Source organism: Varanus komodoensis, unplaced genomic scaffold (genome assembly GCF_004798865.1).
Source record: "Varanus komodoensis strain SLA01 unplaced genomic scaffold, ASM479886v1 scaffold14_1, whole genome shotgun sequence".
Lineage (NCBI taxonomy): Eukaryota > Metazoa > Chordata > Lepidosauria > Squamata > Varanidae > Varanus > Varanus komodoensis.
In genome coordinates, this window is record NW_025335438.1 from 8,648,477 (window position 1) to 8,667,211 (window position 18,735).

At 37.3% G+C, this 18,735-nt stretch overlaps 1 protein-coding gene across 1 annotated transcript in view; it reads right to left on the bottom strand.

The window, feature by feature from the left end:
- Nucleotides 1–18,587: 18,587 nt before the first annotated feature.
- LOC123020389 (zinc finger homeobox protein 4-like) overlaps nucleotides 18,588–18,735 on the bottom strand; it is a 31,058-nt gene continuing 30,910 nt past the window's right edge. The window contains exon 3 of the mRNA XM_044424062.1: nucleotides 18,588–18,735. This exon is cut by the window's right edge and continues 476 nt beyond it. Within this exon, the coding sequence (XP_044279997.1) occupies nucleotides 18,691–18,735 (45 nt within the window). The 3' untranslated portion in view covers nucleotides 18,588–18,690.

The following is an 18,735-nucleotide window of genomic DNA, read 5'->3' on the forward strand; positions in this document are numbered from 1 at the left end:
ACAATGAAACTGAGAGATTCTGAGCACTCCAGTGGGACATGAGACACTTGCATTTCAGCCTTGAAAAGTCCCAAGATGCCAGGTTTCAAAACCATAATGTTAGTAGAATGGAAAAGCTATTGTAAGAAAAATGCTGGAGATTTCTGAAATGTATTAGTCATAACTTTTCTCTCTCTTAGTATAAAGCTAAAGCTTAGCTTTGTGTGTGCAGGATATGAAAAAATAGTATCTGTGTAGTTTGAAGTACTACTTGAAAACATTTCTGAAATGCTTTCCTTACTGTAATTAATAGGTCCAGAATACAGGATTGTTTCTTTAGGACTGAGTGGCTACCCCAACTTCTGACTTTACAGTTTCCTTATGATGAAGTCACTCCAAAATTACATCAGTTTTAATCCTTATTATTACATTGCATTTCTATCCTGCATTTTTTCTTTTGTGAGGAACCCAAGGTGTCTAATGTGGTTCCATTTTGTGCACACAACAACAATCTTGTGGGTAGGTTAGTCTGAGAGTTAGCAACTGGCCTGAAGTCACCCAGAGAGCTTCCTGACTGAATGGGACTAGAACTTGGATCTCCCATGTCCCCAGTCCAACACACTGCACCGGCTCTCATGTTTTTATATACAACTCATTTGTGTATAAAATAAGAACATACAAAATAGGGGAATTATTATTCATACAAAGTACATGAAGGGAACAAGAATGTTTGGCCGCAAAGCAAGCAGTATATGTAGCTGGATGTTCCAATTATAGAGGGTCAGCAGAAGGATCATGTAAGCCAACTTGGGTTCCTTTCAGGAAAAAGGTGGGATATAGTCAATAAGTACAGAAATACAGAAATAAGAGGTGGAGGAAGAACAGTTCTTATATCATTAGAATGGTACAACTGCCTATGCAGTTACTGAAGTATGATGGAAAGCCACATTGCAGCAATGTACTAAATAACTGTATCATATGTAAGGATCTCTCAATATGACTTTCCTCCCATTACTTTGGGAGCAGGGCTGTTGTGCAGGATGAGCCCCAACTTGCAGAAGCAATCACACTGTATCAATGGGTCACATTCCTCTCTACCAATAATTATGTTGTGCTAGAAACTAATGCTGCTGCAACAGAAGCAGTAAGTATAGGGCGGGCAGCTGCTTCAGAAAACTGATCCCTTCCTCAAGGATTCCTCACAGCAAAATATCAGCTTGCTCAACACTCTGGAGAGCTGCATCATCCTGCTCTGTGCATGTGCTCAGCACGGCTATTCAAAAAGACCACCTGGAGGAAATGCATCACCCCTTCCCCAGAATGAAGCATTCTGGAGAAAATGGATTTAGAGACTGCCTGTGCCACCTTAGCATAGGTTATCTCCAGGGCTACCTCTCTATCAGTGGAAGATCCTTCAGAGCAAGTTCTTGGGAAGAGAAGCCAGCTGTGGGAATGACAAGAAAAGGAGAAGAGGAAGGAAGGGAAGTTTTGCTCCAGGGTTGGTTTCCATTAGCGATAGCAGACCGGGGTTTCATATCACACCATAATGCAAACATTGGGACAAACATCTCAGCTGAAATAAAACAACTGTTGAATTTGTAATGTATAACAAAGGATCTGGACAGGCTGTGGAAGTGGGCAGGGGACAACAGGATGGCATTCGATGTGGATAAGTGCAAGGTCTTGCACTTGGAACACAGGAGTAGGTGCCACAGGTACTGGATGGGGGACAAGTGCCTGGAGAGCAGCATTTGTGAAAGGGATCGGGGGTGGGGGGGGGTACTTGTTGACAGCAGGCTGAACATGAGCTGGCAGTGTGACATGGCAGTTAAGAGGAAAATGCCACTCTTGGAAATATAACCAGAAGCACGGCTTCCAGATTTAGGGAGGTGTTGATACCACTCTACATGACTCTGGTGCACCCACAACTGGAGTACTGCATCCAGTTCTGGACTCCACATTACAAGAGAGACATAGCTGAGTTAGAATGGGTTCAGTGCAGGTTCACAAGAATAGTAGTTGGGTTGGGTTGGGAGGGACGATGTATGAGGAGAATTGAGGGAACTGGGTCTTTTCAGCCTGGAGAAGGGGAGACTCTGAAGGGACCTTTTAGCAACATAGAGATGTGGAGGAGGGCCATGACCTGTTCTTTCCTGCAGCAGAGGGCAGGATGCATTTCAATAGGCAAAGCTTAAGAAACGGGGCTTCAGGTTGGGTGTCAGAAAGTACTCCCTGATGGTTAGGATGCCTAGAATATGAAATGGGCTTCAAGGAAGGTGGTTGATGCCCCATCAGTGAGTTTGTTCAAGGAAAGATTGGATGAACATATGTTGGGGAGCCAACTGGAACCAGGAGTCAGACTCGATGGCCCGGGAGGCCCCTTCTGATTTGCTTTGTTTCTATGTTTCTGAAGAAAGGGAAAGCTAGAGGTGTAGCAAAACATGGATTTTGACATGAAGTCTTGAAAAATGCTAAGAGTGATAAAAAAAGGTCTACTAAAAAAAAGTATAGACATCGCCAATACATGCTATACAATAATGGGACCATGCATGATACATCTGGAAGGCTACTTTAAAATGAACAGCAGGACCAAACTGAAGCTTCCTTATTACATTCAGGACAAGCATCCCCAAACATTAAACAATTAGTAGACAATTTCACAAATGTACAAAACACCTGCATTTTCAAGAACATTTGTTTTAAAATGCACTATAAAATTTCTACATGAACTAACTAAAGCTAAAATATAGTGCAGCTCTAAAAACTTGTGATAGTGCCTCTTATGGTATTAACTATGCAGTTTAAGACACATGAACATTATGAACAGATGAAACTTGTGTTATGCTCAACTTGGTAGAAGAACTAACAAAGCTTACTCTCAAGCAGATGGGATTTCATCCTCTTTTGATTACTGAATGCTCAAAATAAATGTGATTTTGATGTCATTTTGGGGAGGGGGAAGGAGCTTTTAGTCAATTGCACCAGAAAGAAAGGAAATGTCTTGGATGAAGCAGGACACTAATCATGGACATTCTATCTACCCCTTTTGCATTCTCAGGTAGAATGACGTGTGCAGGAAGAAAAGAAATAAAATTGTGCCTATGTAAACTGTAGCTGGTTGTGAAATGTTTAGTATATGAAATACTTATTGAAGAGCATATGCACACATCTAAATATATTCCATCTCATTAAAGGGTGTACATGGTTTCTACAATGAAAAAAAACCCCACACACAAAATTAAATTATAGCTTTCAACCCTTTGGAACTTGCACACCCTTTCTTCCAGGAGGTCTCTTTCATGCTTTCCCTCTAAGTGTCCACCAGAAATCAGTGGAAAGCTAAAAATAAACTAAAAGCCAAAACCAGAAATTACAGCCTTCATTCTGAAATTTTACCTAATTAACAGAACATTCTTAATACAACTCTCTATTACAGTAGTAAGAAACAGTAGAGTAGTAGTTTCTAAGCCACAAGAATTCCATGCACTGGCTAATGGCCACAGCTTGGAGAAGCTCACATTTAGAAATCCCCTGAAGCAGATTGCAGATGGGCATATGTCCACTGATGTAGGAATAGGCTTCTTCCACCCATGCATCAGGAAAACACAACAGAGTTTGACAGCAATCTATGCCTTATTGGTACATTAAAAAAACTTAGGTATTTCAAGCTGATACAAGATATTTTGTATACAGTTATGACATAAATGATTATGTCATCAGATTACAGTATAATTACATCCGATTATCTAGATCAATTTCAATCAGGCTTTAGGCCCTATTTCAGAACAGAAACTGCCTTGGTCTCCCTGTGGGACGACCTTTGCTGGGAGGAAGACAGGAGAAGAGTGGCCTTGCTGATTTTCTGGATCTCTCAGCAGCTTTCAATACCATTGACCATGGTATTCTTTCTGGAGAGGTTGGCTGTGTTGGGTGTTGATGGCACTACTTTGCAGTGGCTCCACTCCTATCTGGCTAACCATCTTCAGCTGGGATACTGCCACTCTGCACCACGGCACTTCGTTCCCCATGCTATTCAACACTTAGATGTAACCAAAGATCATCCAAAGGTTTGGCCTGAGGTGTCACAAGTGCACTGACGAGTCTCAACCCTACCTCTCATTTTCTCTCATCCAGGTGAGGCAGTGGCTGTTCTGAACTGGTGCCTTGGCTCCATAATGGACTGGATGAGAGTCAATAAACTGAAGCTCAATCCAGACAAGATGGAGGTGCTGCTGGTGGGCAGTCCATCTGTCCAACTGGGAAATTTTCAGGCTATCCTGGACAGGGTTGCACTCCCCTATAGGATAAGATTTATAAATTGGGTGTGTTCCTGGACCCCAAGATGTCACTTGTTTTGCAGGTGGCCAGGAGCACCTTCTATCAGCTCAGGCTGTTTTTGCAGCTACGTTCCTATTTGGGCGTGCAGAGCCTCACCACAGTTATCCATGTGTTGGTAACCTCTTGCCTGGATTATTGTAATGCGCTCTACATGGGGCTGCCTTTGAAGACAGTCCAGGCACTTCAATTAATCCAAAACAGAGCAGCATGCCTACTGAGAAGGACCAGTCCTAGACAATATATGTCACTCATCCTCTGTCAACTGCACTGGCTGCTTGTTATTGTCCAGGCACAATTCAAAGTGCTCATGCTAACATACAAAGTTCCAAACAGCTTAGGACTGGAATATGTAAAGGAATGCCTGTTGTTTTTCCTGTTTGCTGTCTAGAGAGATCCCAGGCTATGGGGTGGCAAAAAATTAATTAATTTTGGACCAAGGAGGGAGAAACCAAATGAAAATAAGGGCATTTCACCTAAATAAATGAAAAAAAAAACTTCACTAGATACACAAGTACAGGTAACCAAATGAGAGAAATAAATGAGAGAAATGCCTGTGATATCAGAAGACAGCAGATCAGCAGGAACTTGAGGATACAAATAAAAGCCATTTATTGTTAGCGAACCCCAAGATAGAACTGCATAGCCTACAAACATAAGTACATTCCATTTAATATTCTAATCTGATGTAACAAGTGGAGATAAGAAGATCTGTGTAATTCACCATTACCTATTTGATATGCAAGTCTGATAATGCAAGCAGTGGTCATTACATTGGAAAGTGCCAAGAATGGAGCTAACAGTGATTAAAGATTCAGATGACCATCAAGATTCTGTTCCTGTCATGCTACCTTTTTTAAAAGAGAAAATTTGGGTCCTTTTAGTTAAAAATAATTATTTCAATGTTAACCTAAGAGTCAAAAATGAAACTGACACTTTGTTTTGATTTAAGAAATTCTAACTCTGATAAAAATAAGAAAAATCAGAAGGGGCTATTAGTAAACCATGAACTTGGAGGATGAAAACTGAACTAGTGACATGATACAAAAGAGTTACAAAACAAATTAGGAATTAATGGCCCATGTACAACATTGAAAAAATCAGAGTGGGGCACCCAAATGTTCCATAGTAAGACAAGTCTTGCTTAATGTATTTATTAATGATCTGAAAAGGGAATGGCCAATGAGGTGACAAAGATTGTAGATGACATCAAATAAGTTAGGGTAGTCATAACAACAAAAGGAACTTTATACAGGCACAAGAAAATAAAACAAATAGGTAGCAGATGAAAAATCTAAAACAACAATGTTCGTTATGAAAGACTCTCTGATGAATATTTGTGCAGAAAATGAAGCCCTTTTCAACATGGATAACAATCATATTTAAAAGTTAAGGTAATTGCTTTTCCTCATTCTTATTTTTCAGCATTCCGCCTAACATTAGAAGGGCCTTTCCAGATGTCTTGGACTACAACTTCCACATTCTCAACCATTAACTATGCTGGCTAGTGTTGAGAGGCGTTGAAGTCCAACATATAGGAAAGACACCAAGTTGGGGAAGGTTGCATTCGATAAAGGATACTGACATTAAATTGACCCATTTGTCCAAAGGAAGGGAAATGTTTGAACCAAATTCTGCACTGCTACAGCCAAATTCTTTGCTTGCAATTCTAGTAGACTGTTATCCACAAGGACGCATATCCAAACAAATGTATCAGTATCATAAGACTCTTTCTTGTTTTACTGCAATGGACTAATATGGCTACTCTCTGGAAGTAAATTAAAGCATGCCCATACAGATCCACTTTGCCTTTTCAAGCAATAAAACCAAGTAAAAAGGAGGTCTAAGCACATGTGGAAATCCTGTCTCAAAATGTCTATGCAAAGAAGATATGAGAATAGGGAAACAGAACTTAAGAACTGCAATAATGAGGGTAAAAAAGCCTCACAAGACCCTATAACTGGCATCTAGCCAACTACAACAATTTTTCACATTTTAAAATTTAGATGGATAAAATAGATGCATAAAAATTGTCATTAATGATGAACACATTGATCTAATTCAGCTCTGTGTAACTTTACCACTACCCAGTAATGGACATGCACATGATAGGCATGTCATGAGTGGAGCTGGCTGGAGCTGGGGGTCAGACTAGATGGCCCAGGAAACCCCTTCTGACTCACTCTTTTTCTATGTTTTCTATGTTTCTACGTATCATGAAATGCACAAGGTAATGAAAATGAGTATTTTTGTATATGCCATGACTTACATTTCACTGTCATGAAACAGAAGTGAGAATGCACTAGTTTTATTATTTTTATTTTAAAATTTCCTCCCCAAAATGTCAGCTTACATTAATTTTTAAAAATAAAAATATGTTTTATATAATGCCTAAAATGCTCCAGTTTGCCTATGCTATTCCTATATTGACTACTAAATACAGTAGAAGATTTATCTATAGTTTGTTTATAATTCTAGCCACATTCTAAAGGTAGCATCAGCATTATTGACTACTAAAGTTCTACCAAGGGACATCAAGCATTTAGTGCTAACAACAATGGGCCTTTCTTCAGAATCATTTTTATTAAAAGTGGAAAAAACCTCAGCATCAAGTCACTACAACTGAGTCATCACTTCCTTTTCAGAGCAGTTATTGAGAAGGCAGCTAAACAGGACATTGCGAATGAGACTACACTGAGGAGGACAGCCCATTTCATCCACCCTCTTCTGCCACTACCATTTTTTATAAAATTATCTGGCACTTTATTGGTTAGTTGATTTTGGACAGGGAAGTATTTACATATTTTCAGTGCTGAAAAGTAAATGGAGGAGAAATATATGCAGATTTCAAGGGTGGGAAAGAAAGCACAAATTTAAATAAAAACCCTATATGTGACAGAAAAAGACAGATCAAATGATTATCCATCTCAGTGTGGCCCATTCACTTCATCACATTCAGCTACCTCCCCCCCCCCCTTTGGACAACTTCCATGGATTCACAGTAAGAGCTCCCAAAAGGAACCATGGGACTGGTTTTAAGATCTCCCCTTTCCTAAAAAGCTAGAAATCTGGAAAAGTCAAAATGGTAAGGATATTGAGAAGTGCCAGTTCAGCACTAGAAATCAAGAAGATTACATTGCTAAGGGAAAATATTAATCCCAATACTTTGGATATACCTACTCTGCTGCTTTTCTTCAATTTTTTCCCTTTGTCAGTGTTTTCCAAATTAAAGCTATCAGCTGCTTGCAATTTAGCCTTTATGCAGTCTTACTTTGTCAATCTGTTGGCATCTGTCAGCAAAAATTGACAAGAGCTGACCAAGAAAGATTATATATACTACAAAGCTACAAGAGTGCACTTGCACAACACATTAAAAAATAGAATACAAAGACATTTGTGCACATGTCTGGGAGGAGAAAATGATTTTAAAATACTTAAAATGCTTTTTAAAGTGAATAATATTGCAAACCCATAAGGGGTGCAAGTGAAATGGGGAGAGGGTTAAATCACTGGATTAAAAAATGGAAAATCTACATATTTCCAGAAAAAATCAGGGAGAAGTGATTAAGAGGGGAATAATTCACAGTTTATTTTTTCCCGTTTGTTATTTATTGTTTTCACAATACCACAAGATTGAAGATTGACTTGTATTTCCTATCAGTTGCAAGGTTTGTTTCTAACAGCTAAAAATTATTGTTATACTTTTGCTTCCACAAGGAGGAAAGTACTTGAAGTTTTCTCTGGGGCTGCATTAGCTGATGCTCCATTTCTAAGGACTGTAGCACAGCAGGTTAGCTCAATTTCTCTGAAGACCAATAGGGTCATTTCCATGACATGCTTGTTTTTGGTACTTTACTAGGAGAAGTTCCTTGAACTTTACTTTTAATATAAATGCACCCCTGTATTAGATAAGGGGAGGTCAAATAAACACTATTCCATTATGTGATGTGCTTGCCCCGAGAGATGCTCTAAGAAGTGAAAAGAAGTTACATTCCAGTTCCACTATATTAAGAATACAGGCTCTTTATATATTTCCTGAACATTGTATGAATAGGAATAATACTTCTAGTAATTAAGTTGTAAATGGTTCATCTACCAAACCATCAGTGTCTCCAAAGGACTGAATTTGTACATAATTCAGTGGAAGTTTATACAAATCAGGAAGACTTGAGACAATGTTTATATAATTAGTAAATAGTCCTCCCACTACTATGACACAGAAAACTTAGCAACTGAACATATAATGGAACTTTTTAGGCCAACTTCACATTTCCGTTTCTGGTCATTATTATTTATCCACTTCTCCTAGTGTAAGATACCAGATTATCCTACAGAAATATATATATCATATGACTCTGTCTACATGAAACTCTGAGAATGTACAAGTCTGAGAGATAGCACACAAATCCACTGCTTATGTAGTAGTAGCTATGCATTCTGACCTAGAGATGCCTAGTCAGCACAGCAGTCCTGCATATTATGTAACTGTCACTTAGGCTGATCATTTGATATAGAAAAGTATAACAACTTCTACTCAATAGTCCTATAAAACATTATAAAAGTCACTCAACTTACTACAAGTCAAGCTTATAGCTTAACTTATAGGTCAAGCCTTCTCAGGTAATACACCTTGTTGGGACATACAACGAGCCTTGCAGCTTATTTACCTACCAGAGATAGCGGCTAAGCCAAGCAATAGCCTATTCCTTACACAAAGCTGGCAGATTGTGCAGATGGCAAGCAATTCCAAGAGAGAGAAAAAGCTGTGGACACCAGGAAATATTGACTGTATGGAGAGCATAGTCTCTAGGACAGAACAGAAGGTGAACTTTAAATGAGTTCTGAACTAAAAATGAGAGATGTAAGAATCCTTTTAAACAATGCTACAGGAATCAAAGAGAAAGCTTTATGGGCAGAAATTCAAGCCAAATTGTGTACCTAATTTGTCTGTTTAACTTCTCAGATAATTTCTGTACCAATACTGCAGAATTATTTTAATAATCTATTTAAGTAAATGACAAAACTGAGGCTGTCCTACTTCGGACACATGAGAAGGCAAGACTCACTGCAGAACACAATCATGCCAGAGAAAATCAACAGCAAATAAGAGATGGGTTGATCCCATAAAGGAAACCACAGCCTTGAATATAGAACAGCTAAGCCAGCATGTCCTGGATAGGGCATTTTGGAAGACATTCATTCATGGTGTCGCCATAGGTTGGAGATGACTTGACCACACATAACAATTTAAGTACAATTTCTATCCCTTCTAAGGCGCTGAGCACCTTTTCTAAAGACCATTATCAAAGCATGGTATACTTCTTTATGCTTTTCATTATCAAACCATTATCAAAGCATACTTCTAATATGACATAAATGTATAACCAAAACAAAAGTATACAGGTGTTTTTTTAATCACAGCATGCTGTCATATTAGAAATAGAGACTATGTTATGACAGTAGTTTTAAAAGTATACTGAAAGATCAAGCTATATGTATGCTACTATTCCTTTAAAATTAATGTGCTACCACTTCTTAATTAACAACAGATAGATATTCATGTAGACATAAAGTATACCTGTATACAAGCTGCTAACAAAATGATTCCCTTGACTTTCCGTTATCACTTTATATGTGAATTAAATAGTGTAATTCAAATTATCTGGCAGAAACAAAGATCTAGAGAAAATAAATTTCAGGAATTTCACACCTGAAATGAATTCAATTCTTAAATGTTAAAAAGTGAAATATTTTCCATAGTGGCAACTATATTTAAGAACAAAAATAGTTCAATTTATCTCCACAAACAGTGTTCTTCATCTAAACAAATGAGAGTAAGAAGAAAGCATAAGAAGAACATATTTCTTAGTCTTGAATGTACTGAAACATTCCAATTTCCTTCTGCACAATGATTTTATGCAAATAAACACTCTGCAATCTCCCAACTTCTTTTACTATCATACTGGGACAATGACAGTACAATAATTGGAATGGCACATATCTGGAGTATTTGATTTTTTTCAATTGCAAACTTAATGCAAGCCTATTGAAATGGAAATAATGGAACTGTGTTAATTCTACATTATTCAAGGTATCACTTTTGTGTGCAAAACAGAATACAGCAAACAAACTGAACTTGCACTATGGATAGATGTCCCTTATTTCTTATTTCATATCAACTCTTCCAAATGCCAAATTTTTGTTCTTAACACTAATGCTTTCATCCATAAAGGAATAATGAGGAAAACACAAGCGATGTTCATTGGGGAAATAGCACTCTTCATGTTACCTAAATCCCAGTTGTCTCATTTGCAAGCAAGGAGGCACAAGAAATGCATTCAATATCTCTGGCTGATTTAAAATCCAAATATGCAAACGACATTAGAGAATCCAGGCAGACTATTCTGCTTCACTGATGACAGATGCAGAGCAAGGCTGGTATAATTAAGCTTTCTAGTTTGAACCAGAGAGGTGGTAGATACCTCCCTTCCAAAAGAAAGAAAAAACTGCCAGCCGCCCAGCTGAAGAGCAGGTGCTATATGGTATTTACATTTCCTGCCATGGATGCTAGCCAGCAGGCCCAACCAGCTGACCGTGAACATTCTTGGCCCTAAGTGACCCAAGGACAGACTATAAATCCATCCTATAAAATATAGTCAATGCTCCATTTGTTCCTCAAGCCCTTCAGTATGTGATGTTCTACATTTGCTTTAATCTAGTTTTACTGGGTCTTTTAAAAAGGCTGGTAGCATTCATTTGTTAACAAAATAAAGAATTATACTAAACCTTTTCCTTACACAAACAAACAAAGGGTCACTATTATCAAGACACTTTTGTTTCAGGAAAGTTATGCAGAATGTTATTGTTCTTTTAACTAAAGAAATAGACCAAAGGCATAAAAGCAGAGTGTCAGCAAATAGAGAAAAGATACCCAATGAATGCTGGTGAAAAGGGGCTTGTTTAAAAAAGATACAACCTGCCAAATGCTGTCTTACTGCAGCTTCCATGCATTGCACAGTGCTTTTTTATCCAAGCTCACTAAAATGAAGAATGCATCTGTGCCGTATCAAGAGCACTCAGATTTCAAATTTGGAACTGCTTAGTTTAGAGGCACCTTAGGATATGCACTTACCACATCCTGATCATTCATCTTATCTAGGAGTGGTATTTGATACCACGTACACCAAAAAAAAAAAAAAAAAACCCAAAAACAACCTGAAACCCCTTCTTATATGGAATGTTACGTGTTGGCCAATTAACCAAAATAGCCAAATTCATACATCTTCTGTGTGGGCAGCATATACAGAGCTGGTAATATAATCAGAATACATATATCTATCTTGCACAAATTACGTATGCTCCATCATAGTATAAGTCATAGTGATGGGGCAGAACCAGACTTTAACTGATTAACTATGCTGGGAAATGGCCCCTCAGTCAACAGAATTTCTCAACAGCATTCAGTATTATATACCCTGGTATCTATCCAGGGTGTTTTGACTGTTGGGGACTTGCAAGGTCCATTTTCCAGTGGTTCTGGTCCTATTTGAGTGAGCATGTCCAGACAGTGGTTCTGGATAATTATTTCTCAGCCTCATTGCCATTAACTTATATGGTTACTTATCCTCTGTATTGTATCCTATGCTTTTTAACACCTCCTGAAACAAATGTGAAAAGACTTCTGACATTTTGGGGTGAGTCTCCTCTTTTAGCTGATGACATTTAGCTCTATCTCCTTTTTTCTAAACTCCAATAGCAAGGAGGCTGTGAAAACCTGAACTATTGTTTCAGTACAGTGAGGGACTCAATATGAGTGAATGAACCACAGATGGAGCCTCTATTGGTCAGCAGATAAGCAAGCTAGGATTGAGGACTAAGCTGTTCTGGATGGAATTGCACTTCACAGCTTACAGGTGCTTTTGGATCCAGCATTACTACTGCAGCATCAGGTGGCCATTATGCCCAGGAGTGCTAGGACAAGCTTAGGCTAATGTGTTAACTGTGTCCCTTCCTTGTCACTGTGAGCCATGTCTTAATTACCTCTGTGGGGTTCTTCTTGAGAAGGGTTCAGAAACTACAGCTAGCACCTAACAGAGCAGCAGGCTATTGTCCAGCATTTTCTTGGTAGTCCATGTCTTGAACCAATACCAATTTGTTTCCAAGCCCAATTCAAGTTGCTAGTTTTGACATATAAAGTCCTGAACAACTTTGACAAAGGATATCTGGAAGACTGTCAATATAAGCCTGTCAATGATCCACAATCTTCATAAGAGGTGCTGTTTTATGCTCCGTGACCACCCCATAGCTGGGGTGGGAACAGCACCCCAGCTACGAAACTACCTCCCAAGGGAAGTAAGGTCAATCCCTTTCCTAAAAAGGTTTAGAAAGGCAGTGAAACTTCTACTGGGCCTTTTATAGATTTTTGATGGAGGAAGGCTTGTTTCACAGACTGCTTTTTCTGTGACTGAATTCCATTATTACATTGTTTTACATCAAATATCACTTTTAGAGGTCCTGATGTCAGAAAAGCAATTTATAAAATGTATAAAAGCAAAATAAAAGCATTTTATAAAATTTATAAAAGCAAAATAGTTAATAGTAGCTATTACAGTTTCACAGGACTTAAATTTCTGAAGTCAAAGAACTGTACCACATCCTCTCCAAAATCACAGTATACTCAAAAGAATTGCCCCAGCTAGACAAGCAAATGTCTTTAGTACTCACAATTCAAACTCACGTAAGTTGAAATCACAATATTTTATTTGTCTATTTACTTTCATAAATTCTCAAATAAATAACAATAAATAACTAAAAGTGCTCAAAAGCTATTAATCAAAGCCTTTTTAAAGGGCAGGCATGTTGAGTTGAAATCTGAATTACACAACTGTCCATAAAAAGAATGTAACCTAACTGTTGCAACTTTTCTTCCTGATTTTGTGCAGATGGAGAGTACCTCATGCCACATGGAATCTGTCAATCTGTAATCAAGACAAGGCTCTTTAAAACTTCTCTTCACTTGCTTAGGTATGGTTAAAAGTATAGGAGTAGGACTTGGGTCATCTGGATTCTAGTCCTCGCTTCAGCCATGGAGGCAACTGGGTGACTTTGAGCCAGCCACAGATGCTCAGCCCAACCTACCTCACAGGGCTGTTGTGGGCATAAGACTGAGAGCAGGGGGAGAATTATGTAAACTGCTTTGAGTTTTTTAAAAGAAATCTAATAAATAATAACAATAATAGGTAAGCAAATTACTACATGCATTTCAACTGTTAGGGACTGCATGTGGCTTACAAGGGTTTGTATGACAATTTCTGCTATGTACACCAAGTGCATATTTTCACATAAACAAGAAAATTGTTATTTGGATCAGTCTTTATTATGATTTTGGAATGCTGTTACTTCTGTCTTAGGAAAATGGGAAGCAACAATTTTTCAAGTATAATTTACAGAGAAATTAACATTCACAGAAAACATTATGCTTAGTACTGAATGCAACTTTGTTTGTTTTCACAATCACTGATAGCAGTGGACATAAAAATATCCTGATTTTGCATCCATATGGAAAAATAATCAACACTTTTTGCCTTGGATCTTCTGCCAAAATATCATGGCCCACATGTTTTCTACTACATAACATAAAAGAAAAGGTGTTGCTCTGTTCAAATAAAAAATAATGTTTACTAGCTAACTTCTAATGTTAAAGCTATCCAAATCCTGCCAAAGACATTAAAGCAACATCTGTAAAACAGATTTTCATTAAATTGATCAGTTTAAAGTGAAGTATTTAGGCAGAGCATGCTTTTGAGCTAACCTTTCACCTTCTTAAATTGGAATTAGGACATCCCAATTTCTTGTTGTCTGAGAATGAGAGGTAAACTGAGCTCCTCAAACTGAACTGACAGTCATAACATTAGCAGTGTTATGAATCAATTGTTTGCCAATAAAGAAAAAAATTAAATAGTTTTTGCACAGCTAAATGCTTATCTAACTGCTGCTGTCAAGTATCCTTAATATTTAAGTAACTGTAAAAATTATTAAACACTCAAAAGACTTTATATTTGCCATTAAATATGAAATTATTCCAACAGTTCATTTTTACTATTCGTTCTTGGAACTGCAAAACATGTATATCACACAAAACTTCAATGCATTGCAGAGAAGTTTAACTGCACCAGAAACTATTTCTACATAAGCGTTCGCAGGATTGCACTTTTAGTTGCATGATAATTGTTCTCATAAAGCAGAATTGCTTTGTCACTTTAGGCAACTAATTAAACAAATTGCTTCATGAATTCAGTGGGTAGGGGCTGCGGTTTTAATACATTAGAAGCTTTCACATCTTACACAGAAGGGCTTCTCCACACTCAAACAATTTTAGTGCTCCTCATGTGAAGGATGAAACATCTTTCCTCAAAGCAGAGCAACTGTTAACAATGCAGCCGTGAGGAGTCCAGATGTTTTCTTACATAGAAGTCTTTTTGTGGCATTTACCCATCACAAACAAAAGTGGCAATAACATCTTCAATATTGTACAACACTATCAAATAAACTATTTTGTTCTTCTCTTCTCGCTCCTTTTAAAGTTAAAGACTGATCTTCCTCTCTAAAGCTTCTGTCTCTCTCTGAAACCTCAAATACAAAAAATAAAAGCATGTTGCTATTGCTTCTGATAGCAAATAAATTTGACAAACATCTAATAATTACATCATATATACTAACAACAAGCTTATTCCATATACAGCCAGAATGGCACCTTCCATGCACAAGAAGCATTGAGAAACTCCAAGGTCTGGAGAAGTACAAAAACAAAAGAATAGAGGGAAGTCCTAAACAAGGACTAAGAATGGTCAGCAGGCCAGAAAGCTAACTGATGGAAGAGGGGGCTGACAAAAATAAAAAATAAAAAGATATGAGGAGGAATAGAATTGAAGTAGAGGATCACTGTTCAGGATCCTCTCCTAATAGAGGATATGGCTAGCACTCCCCACTGCAACACAGCTCACTTGCACTTTATTTTTATAATATAGGGAGAGTGAGTTGTGCTGAGACCTCATGACTGCAAACAAGCAGAAAATAATTTGCATGGTTATGGGAACAGGTTTAAATGCTACAAATGTCTCTTAAGAATGTTTATACAGAATGTGTTTCATAGCGAGCTCTATCCTTTCCTGGCCTTCTGAACAGGATACAGTCAAGTGCAATACTGCCTTATTCAACAATTCAAACACTATCTGAAGGCTAAACTAGACGTGGTGGGACAATCATTCACATATCTATCCCACTGACATGTGTGTCAGCAGAGGCAAAAGGGCTGTTCTTTACACAACAATGAACCCACAGGAGAGAAAACATAAATGTCTGCATTCTTCGCCTTACCTTTCTGCTTTACACAGCTTTTCCCCAACCCAACACTGAAGTGTAGCAAACTGGAGAAAAACTATGTAAAGAAACATGGTGCATAAGATAAAACAGATAGGTGGTGAATGACCTGGAAAGAAGCATGGAGATACTTAAGAGAGCAGAGCCCACTATAAGTTCTAGCTGAACAGGACAGAGATAAGAAATATGTGGCTAACCTGCCATACTTAGTTTGGCCATTTGACCATAACAGGATTACTCTGAAGTAAATGGAATGTGGACTGCTGCTAACTAGCCCATTTCTTTGCATAGTTAGCATGTGTTTGTCATTTGTTACACTAAAATATAATTTTGATGGATATTGCACATCTCTATAGAATTAGTTTTCTAGTATTGTATTTCAACTATCCAAAGACTTTAGTTTAACCTAAGCAAAACCACAACTAAACTGATAAAAGAAATGCTACTAGTCCTAGTTAGTAACTACGTAAGTAGGAACTATATTATCAAAAAAGTTAGTGTTGATGTAATTCTAGTAATGATATTAATAGTGCCACCTGAGTATATGAGTGAGTTACTCTGTCTTCTGTTCACCCTAGCTGACAACACCTCTCTGGCTTCCCCCAAAAGCATCTCGAACATTTATTTACAGAATTTAGTTAAGTGACATCTTGATACTAGCTGAAATTATATAGCTTTACTACATATATCCCAATGTTTACAGTACCTGTAAGCACTACAGTCGTTAATAATGCTCTTTATATTCCCTCTACTGATTGCCATTATGCTAATGTCTGTCTAATGTCTATATGGGAGCTGTGTAGCTAATGGGGCAGGTTAGAAAAATAAATAAATAAATCAAGACCTGCATGAAAATAATGCTCTGAAGAAAGCACATGGGTAAAATATGTGGTGCTTTTCTCCAAATTCTCAGATATTTTAATGTTAAAGTAAACTATTACTGCAGCATCTTAAAAGTTAAAGGAGTGAGGACAATACTTGAATACATTTAAGTTTCCCAAAGTATGGTGCTAATCATATATAAATTAATGTTCATTCAATCAGTACCTTAACTTTTCAAGTTAAGATTTCCCAAAAGAACTAATCTCATCTGTTTGTCACAGAGGTGCCCACTATCCTGATATGTACTGGAGTCCTCTAAAACAATTATTCTGTAGTCATGTAAATAATGTAGGTCTGTCAAGTTATGTTTGTGTAAGGAGATGCCTGGAATGTTTTGATCAATTCTGCAATGTTTGTTGTAGCCTGAAAACCCAACGCTAGATTTTTTTTTTTTTTTTTTAGATTCCATCTACAGCTGAGAAGCAGTGGTGGATAATACTTTCAGCAACTTGCCTGCAATGAGGGGAAATTCATCCTAAATTTATCAGGTCAAACATGTGAAGGTCAACCTGTGCTAATAAGCTATGAAAAGGCAGGGGGCTAGGTATTTTCAAAAAGTGTCAAAAGTCTCCTATAAAGGGGAAACCCCATGCTAGCTTGTCCTCTGTTTTATTCAAAACCAGCAGCATAACTTTCTCAACTAGATTAACTGCTTTTCCCTCAACTTCTTAGTTTTGGCTTTAAATACTAATTCATTCTTCTGGAATAATAAAGACAGTATGTGAATGCAAAGTTTTAATTGGTATGGATGTGGAGCTACTTATGTCTATATCTGTGAATAGTCCTACATTGTTATCTATGCATAAAGGTAGGTAAATTTACATTAAAGTAGTCAGATTTGGAAATGAGATATGAAGTTAAATGTGTAATATGTGCATATCCTTCATTTTCTGTGCACCTCAGAACTATTACATACAATTCTCACTTATATATCTGACTTTTACTTGGATGTAGCATTATGTGGAAAACTACTAAAAAAATTGCCAGTCTTCATCAAAAAGAACGATTTATCTATAGAACTGCTGATTTATTTTTAAGTTATATATGTGCACCAGTTTACAGTAGTATTTGAGTAGAAGCATATATCTTTCAGCAGCAGCTAATTATACATAACATAGTATAACCCAATTTTGAGTATTAGAAACACTTTCCACAAAGACTTTTCAACTATATTTAAAAGACAGTTACACTGATGAATAGTTTACAGTATACTGAACTGTAATGTCCTTGTGGGGAAAAAAACCCCCAAATCAGTACCTAACAGATCTGAAAGCCAGAAATTAATGTGCAACATATATATAAGGCAGGTCTATCAGGACAGTTTAGTAAATGCTCAAAAAAAAAAAAAGACAATGTACAGTTAACCAATGATTATGGGTTGGGAAAATGCATGGCATATTGAATACTGGTATTCATTACTTCCACATACTTATAGCATTTTTTCCAGGATAGATAATGTATTTACGGTTATGCTAACATTTATCTGTACCACACCCTTTCCTGTTAATGTAAGTCACTATTAACTTTGAAAATAAGGGTAGACAAAGGATTATAGTTAAATTTTGAATCTTTTATGATAAAAACTGTGTATGTGTACAAGTACTATAAATACAGAGATAACACACTTGGAATCATTTACAGTTACTCAATGCCAAGAAGCTATCTCCTTCCCAACACAAGATATGGAAGAATCATCACTTAAATATACAAAATCATTCATAGCTAATTCTTAGCTAACAAAAGTAGTCACACTTTTAGAACCGCCTGGAAACTCATTAAGCCATACACATTATGGTCATATCAATTTCGGTTTAAGAATTTAGGCTGCAATCCTATGCACACTCACTTGGGAACCAGCTCTATCTAACTTGCTGGGACTTACTACTGAATATACATGCGCAGGATTGTGCTGACAGTGATACACATTTAAAAAGTCAAAGAAAGGGAGAACTGAATGTAATGTAAGAGAAATTTGTACAGCTTTCTGCATACAGCCTTCTGGCTCAACACTTTGTTTTTCATTGTTTTAATTCTTTATTTTGCCAATCAATCAAAACCTTATTCTGTTAACATTTCAAAAGTTAATGGCTTCTTCCTATTTTAGGGCAATTTAAATTACTCATGGGTGCTTACCTTATAAAGTTTCAGGGCTGCCTCATG